Below are 13,083 nucleotides of genomic sequence, written 5' to 3'. Positions count from 1 at the left end.
CCATCCTTGGACTAATGGCAGCTCCCCAGCAAAACAATCCCCACAGCAATTATCGAGGCGCTTTTAAAATGGGAAAAGCAAAAACAGATTAAAAAGCCATTTGAAACCTTGAAGCTGAATGCCGAGTGGAAGGGAACACAGAGCAGCCAGGGCTGCACACGCTCAGCGAACAATGTGGAGATGCTTCTCTGTAGGCAAAGCTAAATGGACCCCGATTGTCAAACCAGAGTGAGTGATGAGCCTTGGGAGGCCATGGGGACAGCACTTGACAGAACGACAATCAGTGCTGCTTTATGCTTAGTGGTTACAACATGGAAAACCTTCCACGGAGGGGCTGAGAGGCAGACCTGTGCCCCCTGCCATTGCCAGCACAAGGCACCAAAGAGGGGCAAGACAAAAGATGACTTTCAAGTGCAGAATTCAATTACGCTCCAACCGTGTGAATCACCATTCCACTGGCTGGATTATTTTTTTTCCTCACTGGAGCCAGCCCAAGGATTTGGAGAGTATCCACAACCTGGGAACGGAAAAAAACTTTTTACTGTTTCAAGAATGGCAAGCAGTTGTTACTGAGCCAAAGCTTTATTGTTTCCAGTAGTAAAACACTACATAAAAGTTGTAAGGGATGGAGAAGAGAACAACAAAATAATAAAAGAAACACAAACGACCAGAGCAGACTGAGCACTATTCACTGAGCCCTTCTTGCCCACCTTAAGCCAATGAAAAAGGCAGTCAACTGCTACAGGTTTCGGATGATATTCCAACCAAAGCTACAAAACACAACTAAGAGGGATACAACAAAGAGAAGAGTGGTCTTTAATGGAAAATATGTGCCCAGAGCTGTGGATGTTCCTCTATCACATTCATATGTGGGAGATCACATTCTCTTGGGCTAGATCCTTCCCTTGACCCAAGAGGAGTCTTTCCATAGACAACCGAAGGGTTCTGGTTCGAACTTAGGTGGAATTACTCCACGGAGGTAAAATATAGAGGTAAGAAAGAAAGGTTTCCAGTCTCACTGGTACAAGAGCAGTCCCAAATTTATCTCTGAGTGTGTTTTATAAAACCTAGTCTCAGTTAAAAATCAAACTCATGCCTCAAAGCGGCACAGTAAGCTAGCAAGGATCACCAGGTTCCTGTGCACAGCTGGCAACCCGCAGTGTGGTAAACGGCCCTATGAAGCAAGGGTGGGGGTGAAAACATAACTGACCTGCCTGCACTGCCCAGGAATGAAGGACAAAAACCACAAAAAGAGTTAGAAATGATACACTCAATTTTAAAAATTCTTTCCAACTCAGTGTAGAGTTTTTGATGAGAAAATAACAGGTTTAAAGAAAATGGAGTCAATTTTTAAGTGTCTTTTTCCTTCTCCTTCTTCTATAGAATTAACTTAGGCTGGCAGGCCAGGCTGTCTGAGGCACTGTGGTAATGAGAGCGCGAACAAGACAGCCTCAGTAGGACTGTCAAAAGCTCCAAGGCAAGACAGGACTTTTTTGGTGGCAAAACACCTCTGAAATTGAAGACCCTACAGCCCTTAGAAGAAACAGCACGACTTCAGCTCTAAAATCATATTGGCATTTCAGCAAAAGCTGACTTTTGGATTTACTTTTTCAGAAACAGCTAATAATTTTGACATTACCCCTTTCAGAGACGCAGCTGGTCGAGTCTCAATGGTCAGGTTTGAACAACACAGACCATGACATAAAGCATCCCTCAGTGGAGAACAACCTCATCCCTTGCTCTCTTCAACACTGATGTTGTGAAGCCCCCATTCAGTGGTTTCTCTTTATGCCACCTCAAAGAGCCCACATCATCCAAAGTTTTTTTTTTTCATTTTTAAAAGGGCAGAAACAGATCATGGAGGAAGATCTGGAAGGATTTTCCCAGCAACTTGCCATAGAGCATTAGCTGGAACAGCAGTAGGGGAACGGTCTTCTGTTGGACCATGTTCATTTAGAAAGAAAGTCAAGGATTGATTTCCGATCTCCTGTTAGAGTGTTCCAGCACCCGATCTCATTTATCTTCATACTGCAGCCATTTGTAAGAGCATATACTACAGGCGCACAAAGCGCTCAGCAGCAAAGGAGAATAGAACAAAAGAGTAATAACCAAGGGAAAAGGTTGACATTAACAGGCACAAAATGCCTTTAAATCCATGATTTCAGAGGGAACTTTTTGGAATCCTTTGTTTCTTCAGCAAAAGACAGGTCAGATCCAAAGCATTTAATAAAAATCCACAGACTCCTACTTGCCTAGTATGGGTTTTGTTCAACCCTTCAATGATTTAATTGCTCTAGAGATGTCAGGTAATTTGATTTTTCTCATCTGTCAGGCCTTGGAGGGAAATTGTCCGTCCCAGAGAATAAGGAGGACTGGGGCATGCAGCTTTCTACAACCTGACTCATGACGACACCATCACAGTCAGCCAGATGCTCAAGACTTGCAGGAAAAAGGTAAAACAAAGGCCCCTGCTCATGCAAGAGATGACAAGGTGTGCATGCGGGAGGAAAAGCTGCAGAGCTTAACAAGATAAAGTAATTTGAAAGCTTTTATCCAATTTGCGCACGCAAAGGCAGCCAGCTGGGCCGTGGGGTAGCGGGTGTTCTCCCACCAGGAGCTGCAGCACACACACACACCGCCCATGACCCCAGTGCCAAAGCACCACCCTCACCACAGGACACACAGGCCAGTGCACAGCCAGGAGGACCAAAAAATTCATAGCAAACTTCTTTGAGTGTTTCTTTACTAACTGAAGTGTCTCCTTGAGCAGACAATCCTATCAGAAAGACCTCAGTGGAAGTGAACGGGAGCACAACTTCACCGGCTGATTCAGGATGCCCCCACCAAACTCATACCAACTCAAATCAGAACAATGATGACAAGAAACACATGGGGTGACACCCTGGGCCCATGGGAGTCAAGTGCAAATCGAAGCCCTGGTCTCATCCTTGTGGGTCACAGAGGGAAATTCATCCCTGGGCTGAGAAGCAGTAGAAGGGTTGTGGTCTTCTCACACCCCGTTTCAGGGACATAGGGATGAATTTCCCTTTCTCCTGAAGACTACAAAGCCAGGACTGCGAAGCCAGGAGCTGAACGCAGGGCTGGGCTTGGCAAGCCTAGAACAGCGGAGGCAGCAGACATTTCTGCAGCTCCAGCGAGCGCTCTGCATGCCCCTTTCAACAAACACAGGTCTGGACCCCACGGCAGCGCCGCACAGCACGACACTCCTCTCCGAGCAGCACCCCAAAGTGCGTGTCCGTCAGCAGAAGGGGAAACCAGACCAAACCAAACCAGTGAGGCAGGGAGGACAGGCAGGCATTTTCCCAGGTGCCATCGTGTTGCTAACGCCTGTGCAAGAGCTGGCATCATAAAGTCACCACCGGCAGCAGTTATTGTCTGGAGTGAAGTCTACAGGAGTGGGCAAGGGGCGAATGTTGGATCCAGGCAAAGCAGCTCCATCTTCACCTTCATCAGCGTCGCGTTCTGGTGCGGACGCACCTTTTGCCTTCAAAATATACAAAGACAAAAGTTTTCTTTGGAAAGAAGTGAAGGGGAGAGACTTGACAAAGTTAATTTACGTTGCTTTTACATGCTCAGTGCCATTTTAAGAGCTTCCTAAAAATAATAATGAAGAGAACGTCTGTGCATCATTACTCCACACTCTGTCAGCAGTCAGGGCCCATTAAACTTTATTAAAGAAAGAAAAGACAGGGGAAAGAAATGGGGAAAGAAGGAGAAAGAAAGAGTTTTACTGCTAGAACTGGTCCTCCGATACACGCGTCCCTCAAAAGGCCAAGTCAGACAGAAAGCCAAGTCTCAGCTCTCCAAGGTTTCCGAACCAGGTGACAGCATCCGTGTGCCACAGAGCAGGTCCTCCACATGACCCTCCTGGCCTCCACGTGCCTGGGCTGCAGGCAGGAGCCACAGCAGAACATAGCCCTTGCCTGTGGCTGGGGGTGGGTGCAGGACAGCAACGCTCTGCTGCAGAAGGCGGTCTGGCTCACGGCAACGAACGTGAGCTAATCACTTCAGCAACCCCTGGCAAAACTCAGGGTCTGCTGGGACACGCTGCTTCCAGCGCATGGGGTGAAACACAGGGCTGACAATGCGGAGAGCTCCAAGGCAGCGGTGGGTCAGTACTAACTTCTCCTCCCCTTCTCTGAACTGAAGGGGGCACAAATTACTTTGCTGGAGACCGGACAGGGGATGTTTCCAGTCACTGCCGTTCAAGGCATGGGTAGTGCTGCGAATTCCTCCCACCAGCTACTGGCTGACATTCCAGTTGAAAGATAACCTCCCAAGCCATAAAACCTCTCAACGTGTTTACAGAGACTCCAAAATCCAGACTTTTAACTTCTATATTACTGACTTCCCATGCTCTTTCCTTTATGCTTTGTTTTGAAAGATTACATCAACAATTGCTCTCAGTGCTTTGTGCAAAATGCTGAATAGAAAGTTGGAAGCGCAAGGAGTAAATGTATTGCAAAGGGCAGCAAATAAGTCTACGGACATGGGGGCTGGAGGCCAGACAGGCTGTTTGATCAAAGACCAAAGCACAGACCTCTGCAATGTGAAAGAAGGCGCAAAAATGGGAGTTTCATCTTCAGCAGCAGACTTGTTTCCAGATATATTGAGTGAAAGAGGCAAGAGAATGAGTCTTTGTCATTCCTCTATTTTCAGGGAAAAAGTCTTCAATTTAAAACTCCATAAAGAATTACAGAAATAGTGAAAGTAATTTATTTTTTAGGTGCTTGAGCCTTTATTCACTTAACTTCAAGGCGGACTTAAAGGAGCTGAAAATGTTTTGGTGCTACCACTTGAGGACGAAAATATTTTAATTCCTTAAAACATGCAAGGGGGCATACACTCCTTCTGAGGTTCGTATTTACAAATGCATTGTATCTAGAATGCAAACCTTGAATCATTTCCTAATGCTGTCGCTATCTGTTTTATTTATAAATACAGCAGGACCATTTGGTTCTCTGCAGTACCAATACAAGGAGGCAGAGACAGCTCAAAGCTTCTCAGCCATGAAGGCACAATTCAATTTTTTCACTTTGTGGAAGAGGGACAACTCACCCTCCTTGGCAGCAGGAAAACTCAATCCCGTGGCAGCAGCAGCAAGCTTTGAGCAAAGGGCGGCCAACAGCAGTGCCCAAAGATTGATGAGGCAGCCAGTGCAGAAGGTAGAGGCTTGGAGGGGAGAGGCTGGGTGTGGGTGAGGGTCTCTCCTCCACATCTGACCCCCGCTTCCTTCCTATCCCTGTACCCTCAGTGCAGGCAGAGGCCGAAGGCAGAGGAAGAGCAGCGGTTGCGAGCACAGCTCCCTCGCGCAGTTGCCCACCTATTTCACCCCGCTGCAAAGCCAGCCCTGGAAGGCGATCCTGTTTGGCTGTAGCTCACATGGACGAGGGAACGAGCGGTCTGAAAACATTTAAGCAATTTTCTTACCAAGCACAGGAAAACAAAAGCCACCTCCCCAAAGACTGCCATGAAGAAAGTCATTAAAGAAATTACTATCCCATTCGGAGCCTAATTACTGTTAGGACAATTTTTTTTCCTACATGGAATGGAGTAGTTAGACCCACTGAAGCAAAATGTTACCTCCTCACCATCCCTGAGGGAGCAAAACAGACATCAGAGAAACAGAAGGGAAGGAAAAAAGAAGTTAATGCTTTAACTTCAAAGATGCCCTGAGAATTTCCTGCCACGAAAATAATGCAGAATGGCTCTGCCTGTCTCATGTATTAACAGCTTGCATATTTATGAGCAAAAGTTGATGCCTACCCCAGCCAGGGAGGCACTGAGCCACGGCGAGTGACAGCACCTCATTTCTAAACCCAGTCAATTCCTGAAAGACAGGGCATAAATCTCCCCAAATTAAGAGAGCTGGAAGCAGCATTTCCTGCCCATCTCTCTCAGCTCCAGGCCCTTTTCTCAGCTCTGCTCAACCCCTCCCAGCATGACAGCTACAAAGCAAGCAGCCAAAGGCAGGTAACCAGAAGCTACAGCTTCAGCACCCTGGGAGAAAGGTCCAGGCTGGACCTGCTGACCTCTGGAGGTCCTTCCAGCTGGTCTCACCCTGCCATTGCAAGCCACAACGTTTCTTATGCCCCACCAGGTGCTGCCATCGTCATCTCAGCTCCCAGACTCAGCAACACCGCTGTTTAACGTGGCTCTGTTTAACTGCCAGCTGCTGTACCGCTCTTTAAGTATTAATGATTTAGACAACACATTGGCAAACAAGCAGAGATGGGGAGACTGTGATTTGCACTCAGACGTATGCTACTCATTCATTAGGTTATCTTGTGGCTGTTTCTCAAACCTCCTCTTTTAGGCACAAATTAGAGCCTTCTCCAGCCCCCACAGCCCACGCCAAGCTCACTCACCGTTCCCTACCAGCAAGCTGTCCAGGTGACCCACAGAATACCAAACAGGACTGGCCTGTTCCTCAGAAGACAGTGAGGACCCTGCTAACTGGGACCCACCAAAGTAGAACTAGCTACTGATCTGAGGAGAGATGCCTTTCACTCTTAATTTACCCCCTGCAGCAGCCAGGTCCAAGCTCAAAGATGTGATCTCCGTTAAAAGCTCTCCATGGGGTAATGAAAGCCACTGTAAGGTATTGATGATTTCTTTGTTTAATTCTGTTTAATATTCCCTTTCCTTAATAAAAATGTCCTAATTAACAATAGGGAGGATTTTGCTCTTTTTTAACTGAGGCATCTCTTAGCATATCAGCTGTATAGCCAGAACAAGGTAAGCCACCTCCCCAGCTGGGGGCCAAGTAAGGGGAAAAAGAAAGATTGTGCTTCTTTCCTGTGTGCAAATTTCATTCTCTTTAGGATAAAACATTCTCCAGGAAACCCAGTGCATGCCCTTCTTCTTAACAGCTATCATGTCAGAGCGGGCACCTCCAGGAACTGGAGCTTCCGAAGAAGAAGAAACACCAGACCCTCAGAAAATGATGCTTTTGAAAGGGTTTGAAAGCAGGTGGCAAGAAAAAAAAATTGGCGGCCTCTCAACTCACCACTCTCCTCTGCAACTTTGGCTCATGGGCTGAAGTTGCCTAAATCCCAATGCAGCTCTGACAATGAGTCATTTTATGACAAACCCCAGGCTTCATTATCTGCCTCACCAAACCACAGTCGGAGCTGGAGCAACACACTGGAAACCTACAAACTCTTCTTAATAGCTCCTCGTTTTCCCTTGGCCGCACGACCATGCTGTTTTCTTGGCCTTCAGGCTTAAAGAGCTAAGGACTATGAGAGCAGCTGCATTCGCAGTACCACTCCCTAATTCCCTGTTCTGGCTGTGGCCTGGGATTTAAGGATGCTAAAGTGTTCTGCAAAGTCGCACTTGAGAGCGGAATTAGAGCAGAGGTGAGAAAAAGAAGTGAAAAGAAAGTCACTGGTAGAACAACACCTGAGGTGGTAATATGAAGCAAAAATTGCTCCCAACACAGTGTTACAAAGTTGCAGAGCCTTTCAGAAAAGCTATAGCAAAATCTCCCTTCAATGTCCTCAGTCTGCAACTGAGGATCAGCAATTTAAATGAGAAAGGATCTTTGTCCCTTGCTCTGCTTTTGGGTCGGAGCAGAGCACGGGGACTATCCTACAGGCTGGGAGATGCAGTGAAGAGTTTTGCCAGTCTTGGCATACAGCACCCATCGCTGCCACCACTTTCTAAAGAGACGAACAGCAGGAGCAGCCTCTGATCTAAATAAAGGGGGGGAGAGGCACCGTCACTTGTCCTGAGGCTCCCACCATTTGCACGCCCCAGACCTCGAGCATCCCAGAGCACGTGAACCCCTCTGCAGAGCAGGAGACTTCCTAGGGGGCTACAGGGCTGGTCTTGCTCTTCTTGTTATTTTGTGCTCTTGCCAGGCTGCTGGCAAAGCACGGGAGCGTTCAGTATTGCGGCCTCCTGGATGTCTGAGCTGCTCGTACCACCAGCTACGGAGCTGCACAGAACATGAGGCCACGTGAGTCGTATTGCTGCATAATGCTGATTACTAAATTCATATGTAATGGCTCTTGATTGCCAATAGTTCGCTGCACAGATCACATCATGGCAGCGTCTCTCCAGCTGGGCATGTTAAGTGCTCTCAGAGCGAACGTACGCCGACCATGCTCACCCCTGCTTCTCTGTCACGGCACGGAGGCAAGGCCACATCCCAAACACATCGGAGGGAAAACAAAGTTCCTCCCCCTCTCCTCCCCACCCTGAAGTGCTGAAGGTGACCCACACTGTGGGGCAGAGCACACAGCCATGGCAAACACAACAGGGGCACACCATGTGCCTCCCACAACACACTCGGGTTCCAGCTTTGCCTCCTTGCAGAGACCTTTGGTAGGGTCTCAAACGCTGCTGCACCAGCCCTCACCAGCACCCACGTTGCGAAAAGGAGCGTGAGGTCTAACGCCAGCACAGGACAGGCTCAAAGACAGGCCAGCTGCTCGGTAGCCCGTCCTGCCACCTTCTGTGGCCACAGAGCCACAGCTGTAGTGCCACCTCACTCCCTGCAAGCCCGTAGCAGCTCCCCGGCCCAGGAGGATGCCTGGCTGGTGGCCGGTTCTCTGACGTGACGTGACACAGAGAACCCTGCCCGCTGCCATCCTCCATCACTTCCCAAGTCTGTGCCTGCCGACTGCAACCACCACCGGCTTCATTCCCCCCCCAGCACACGCGAGCAGAAATACTCGCTGCTGTCTCCCTGCCTCCCTCCCCCAGCTCTGGGGGCTGCGGAACCCTCCCACCAAGGCACTCGCTGCTGCAAGCACCAGGTCTGAACGAAACAGCCGCTTCTGCAGGAAGACTGGGAAATAAATGACCCCAGACATAATAAAGATCTTTATAGATATTCTCTAGTCAGCCAGCCTGGCTTAACCTTTTCCTTAGCAGAATCCTCTCTGCATCTCAGGGACTATTTTAACTGGGCTCATGAGATTACTACAGTTTCCATTTTTTTAAATATATGTCCATGCTGCCTGTCATTTTTAGCTCTCCCTTGGCTAGCAAGGAGAGATCTCACTGGCAAGTGTTGACCCCTCGTGCCAAGCTTTGCTTCCAATTTTTTTAGTAGGAAAAAGGCATTTTCTGCCTCTGAGAGATTGTTTGCACTGTCATGGCCAGGCAGCAGTTAGTTCAAACAGCTGGCAGGAAAGCTCTGAAGTGCCAAGCACTTCACAAACACACCATCCAGGTGTGCATCATCCAGACTTCAGCATGCCCGTGTAGCACCAGCAGAAAAAGCACCCAAGGGGTCACACCCACTATCTACCACCAGCGGCTTCAATCCCACAGAACAACCCTCTGCTCCGCTCCGGTAGGCATCAGAGCCAATGCACAATGGCAATCAGCCGTCTCTAATGCCACAGCCAACAGGGGCTTAAAATAAACTGCCCAGTCTGGGGCAGCACTATAATCCAGAGAGAGGATGGACAGAGCAGAAGTATCACTTATCTGATTTGCTTTGCAAAAACTAAAGTTAAAGAAAACTGAAAATCCCTGAAACTTGGGAAGGGAGGGAAGAGCAGAGAAACAATTTTATGCTGGCTATTTCTAGTGGGAAGCGTGGGGAGGGGGACTACGACTCCATGTTGCACTAAAGGTTAAACCTGCTCTCTAATCCAATTTACGACTCAACATGCACAGCACAAAACAGGCTCAGGAACAAAAGGAGTGGCAGTTCACAGGGCAGCAGGAATGCTCTGGAGGGAGCAGCGCTAAACGATAACTTAAGGGGTTATTGAATAGATTAGCGGGAACTGCAGAGAGAACACATTTGCATCTCTTTCAGCTGCTCCAGATCAGATGTGATAGCAGCCTCTGCTCTCACAGTCACTTAATTGTTCCAAGGTTGTTGAGGGGGAAAAAGTGTCTTTTTTTTGCACTGCAGAGTTCTGGGAAGAGCCATGCTTGGCTTTAAGAGCCACCTAATATTAGGAAAATTTTTATTCAGTCTCATAAAGCTGCTGGACTTCTGCTTTGCTTCAGTAAAAGCTCAATCTGTTCTGCTGCCTCTGCAGGGCAGATAGGAGCTCCAGGCCTTTGCAGGGGGACAGCCCCAGGCTACGGCTGCTCTTGGAGGTGGGTGTAGGCAGCTCCCACCCCAGACGATTACTCATGTTGCAGAACAGATTCTGCACACAAGGGGAAGAGGGAAGGAGTGAGCTGTAATGCTGTGACAGCATCTGCAATGAGAAAAGCTGCAGGGAAAGGTGAGCCTGGGCTGCAGCTTTGCCAGGTGTGCCCCTGAGAAAGCTGTGCTTAGAAGGAAGTCAGCCCCAAAAGCATGGATCTGCCCAGAGAGGAGGTTCAGCTTACCGGGGACTCTGCTGCCAACATCGCTGTCGCGGCTGTCTGCCGGCTGGTCGCTCTGGCAGCTCTCCGTGGCGCTGAGGGCAGCACCCTGCTCGCTGCCCAGGCTGCTGCGGCTCCCTGAGAGGGCAGGGGAGTGGGTGCTCCCCAGTGCCCTGCCCGTGGCCTGGCTGGGTTCCCCAATGGGTGCTGCAGGAACAAAACAGAGAGATGCTGCTGTAGGAGGGAGAAGTGGGTGCAGATGCTGGACCAGGTCCTGAGAGAGCAGCAGCCTCCCCGCTCCCAGCCAGGCACCCTCAGGAGCGGGGTCAAAACCCAGTTCCCATGCTCTGCTCCTAAAATAGCACCAGCGATTCCAGTGCTATAAAGTCAGGAGTGAGGAGCTGGCCGGAGACGTGCTGCCAGGCAGCCAGGAGCAGACCCTGAAAGGCTGCAGGCAATGGAGCGACCCACCACCAGTTTGACCCACTGACACTATTCCAGTGAGAAGGGACCAGATCCTCACCAGACACAGCTAAAGCCAGTGGGCTGCACCCATGTAGGGCAGGCAAGCGGCTGAGCCAAAACCCACAGTACAAAGGGCCAAGCATTCAAGCACTTTACACTTTCCGCCTTCCAGCCACAAGGAACAGTAACTCCTCACCCAGTCCTGCTCGGTGCTTTCTGCCTTGTGAACCTTTTGACCCCGCAGGTAAAGACTTGTCATCCAGGCTGGAAGAACTGAACTCTGAGTCGCTCTCACTATCACTAGAAACCACTGCAGAAAAGATCGGGGGGAGGAGAGAGACAGTTATTCACAATGTTCATAACACTTACCAAAGAGGGTGCCAGATGGATCCAAATAAAACATGAACAAATGCTGACTCGCTGATCACGTTCTCCTTCTCCAAAAGGAACCCTACCTGCAGTTTCCCCACAGCTGTTCACTCTTCCTCTCAAACACGATGGGCTGTTACTTTTTACAGATGATTTATAACTCTGCCGCACATAGTCCAGTGGTGCCAGCACCTGAAGCAGATGCACACACCACCAGTGCTTCTCTCCTAAATCTGACTGGGACTATGGGGACCACACCACTCCTGTGCTGCGCTTTGCTGCCCAAAGCTCCCTGCTGCAAAGCCGAGAGCCCCACGGCATGGCTGGCCTGGGAGCCGGGCTCTGCTCCTGCTGACCCCTGTGCAGGCACACCAGCAAGCCCCCTTCTCCTGCTGTTTGCCATCTCCATCGCGGGAGCAACACGCTAAGGGCTAGGCTGGGTGCAAGGCTGGTTCCTGCTCAGCTGCAGGTGGAGGGGTCCCAGCTCCACCATGAGAGCATCCACATTTGAGTAATGTGAGGAGAGGGGCTGGCTTCTTCCAAGCCACATCTCAAGTGCAGCAGGGCCTCTGCGAAGGCTCCAGGATTTATGAGGAAAACACCAGATAAATACTGAGCACATCAAATAAAAAACCCTGCAGCGATTACACGAAGAACCAGCCTTATTAGCTCATCGTCCGTTCAGCAGACACTCATCCCTATCAGCACTCTGTCTAGGACTATATTACTCCCATGTCCCCAAGGCTTAGAAGGCAAGGGTCGCTCCTCTTCCTCAAGGAGGCTGTTCCCCCATTTCAAGGCTGCTTTTCTTCCTTCTCCCCCGCCCCCAAATCCTGGCCCTAATCCTGCTGTTTTCCATCCTCTATAGTTTCCACAAGAGCTGAAGGAGCCTCATTTTGCCAGACAACTTCCCAATTGGCAGGTTGTTTCCACTTTTCCATGCAATTATGCAAGTACCTCTCCTGCTTATACCATGTGTAAAAGATAACTCGACTGCCAGCTGCTCTGGGTAAAATGAGAAAGGTGTTTTTCCATCTCCTGGGTTTTGTAATGATCTGATCTCAGAACAGAAATGATGGGGCTGAGGAGGAAAGTAACAAGAAAACAGCTGTCTTTTGTCTGAGGGATTGAACCTAGACCATTGCTGCGTCTGACCAAGGCAGATACCAGCTCTCCTGGCGGTTCAGAAGCCGTTTCAAACAGCGGGTCACAATTCCTGGTGGAAAGTACAATATTGGCTCATGTGGGATATAGAGTAGGCAACACTGCAACCTACAGCCTCTACTGTAGAAAAAGGAAGCCCCAGCTATTTCTTTATATTTATCAGTATGTACTTATAAGCTCATATTTATATGAGAAATGAGTTCCCCGTTCTGCTGCCGAACATACCCCTTTGCCCCTGCACTGTTACTCGTAGTGCCCAGCCTCACGGTGCTGCCGGGCACAGGAGGGACATGGGTGCAGCGGTACAAGGTGACAACCATGGGGCAGCAAAGACAGCTGTCAGTTCATCTCTCTACATCAGCGCTAAAATTCACTACACGTGGTTCACAGAGCTACAAACCCTTTAGCGCTGCCCCGGGCAAGAGGACGGGTATCCCGCCCCTTGCAAAGGCAAGCAAAAGCTGTCAAACATTTCTGCCAAGCACCTCTGCAGATGCTCCTGTATTCAGGCAGCTATCTGTACTACGCAAAATATTTTATTAAAAAAAAAATTAATACCTAAAATAGCGCTTTTCTGGAGTTAACATCTCTGAGGATATTAAAGCTGGCTGCCAGTGTTATTGCAAAGTGTTATTGAAGTTGCTCTGGCAGGCTGCTCCCCATGCATGCTGTGCTGCTGGGAAGCGCTGTGCAGAGGACAGGCTGCCAGGCCCCCTCCTTGCTGCCCACGCAGCTTTTCCCCCGGGCACCAGCTCCTCCTGCACCCACAGCTTTTCCCTC

At 49.4% G+C, this 13,083-nt stretch overlaps 1 protein-coding gene across 1 annotated transcript in view; it reads right to left on the bottom strand.

Moving 5' to 3' along the window:
• Positions 1-3,004: 3,004 nt before the first annotated feature.
• The window catches only part of RPH3AL (rabphilin 3A like (without C2 domains)), a 33,235-nt gene continuing 23,156 nt past the window's right edge, over positions 3,005-13,083 (bottom strand). The window contains exons 8-10 of the mRNA XM_082328033.1: positions 10,967-11,080; positions 10,330-10,512; positions 3,005-3,505 (exon numbers count right to left, since the gene is read on the bottom strand). Of these exons, the coding sequence (XP_082184159.1) occupies positions 3,471-3,505; positions 10,330-10,512; positions 10,967-11,080 (332 nt within the window). The 3' untranslated portion in view covers positions 3,005-3,470. The remainder of the gene's footprint in view (positions 3,506-10,329; positions 10,513-10,966; positions 11,081-13,083) is intronic.

This window comes from Platalea leucorodia (genome assembly GCF_965183815.1).
Source record: "Platalea leucorodia genome assembly, chromosome: 16".
NCBI lineage: Eukaryota > Metazoa > Chordata > Aves > Pelecaniformes > Threskiornithidae > Platalea > Platalea leucorodia.
This window is presented reverse-complemented; position numbering and strand designations above follow the sequence as displayed.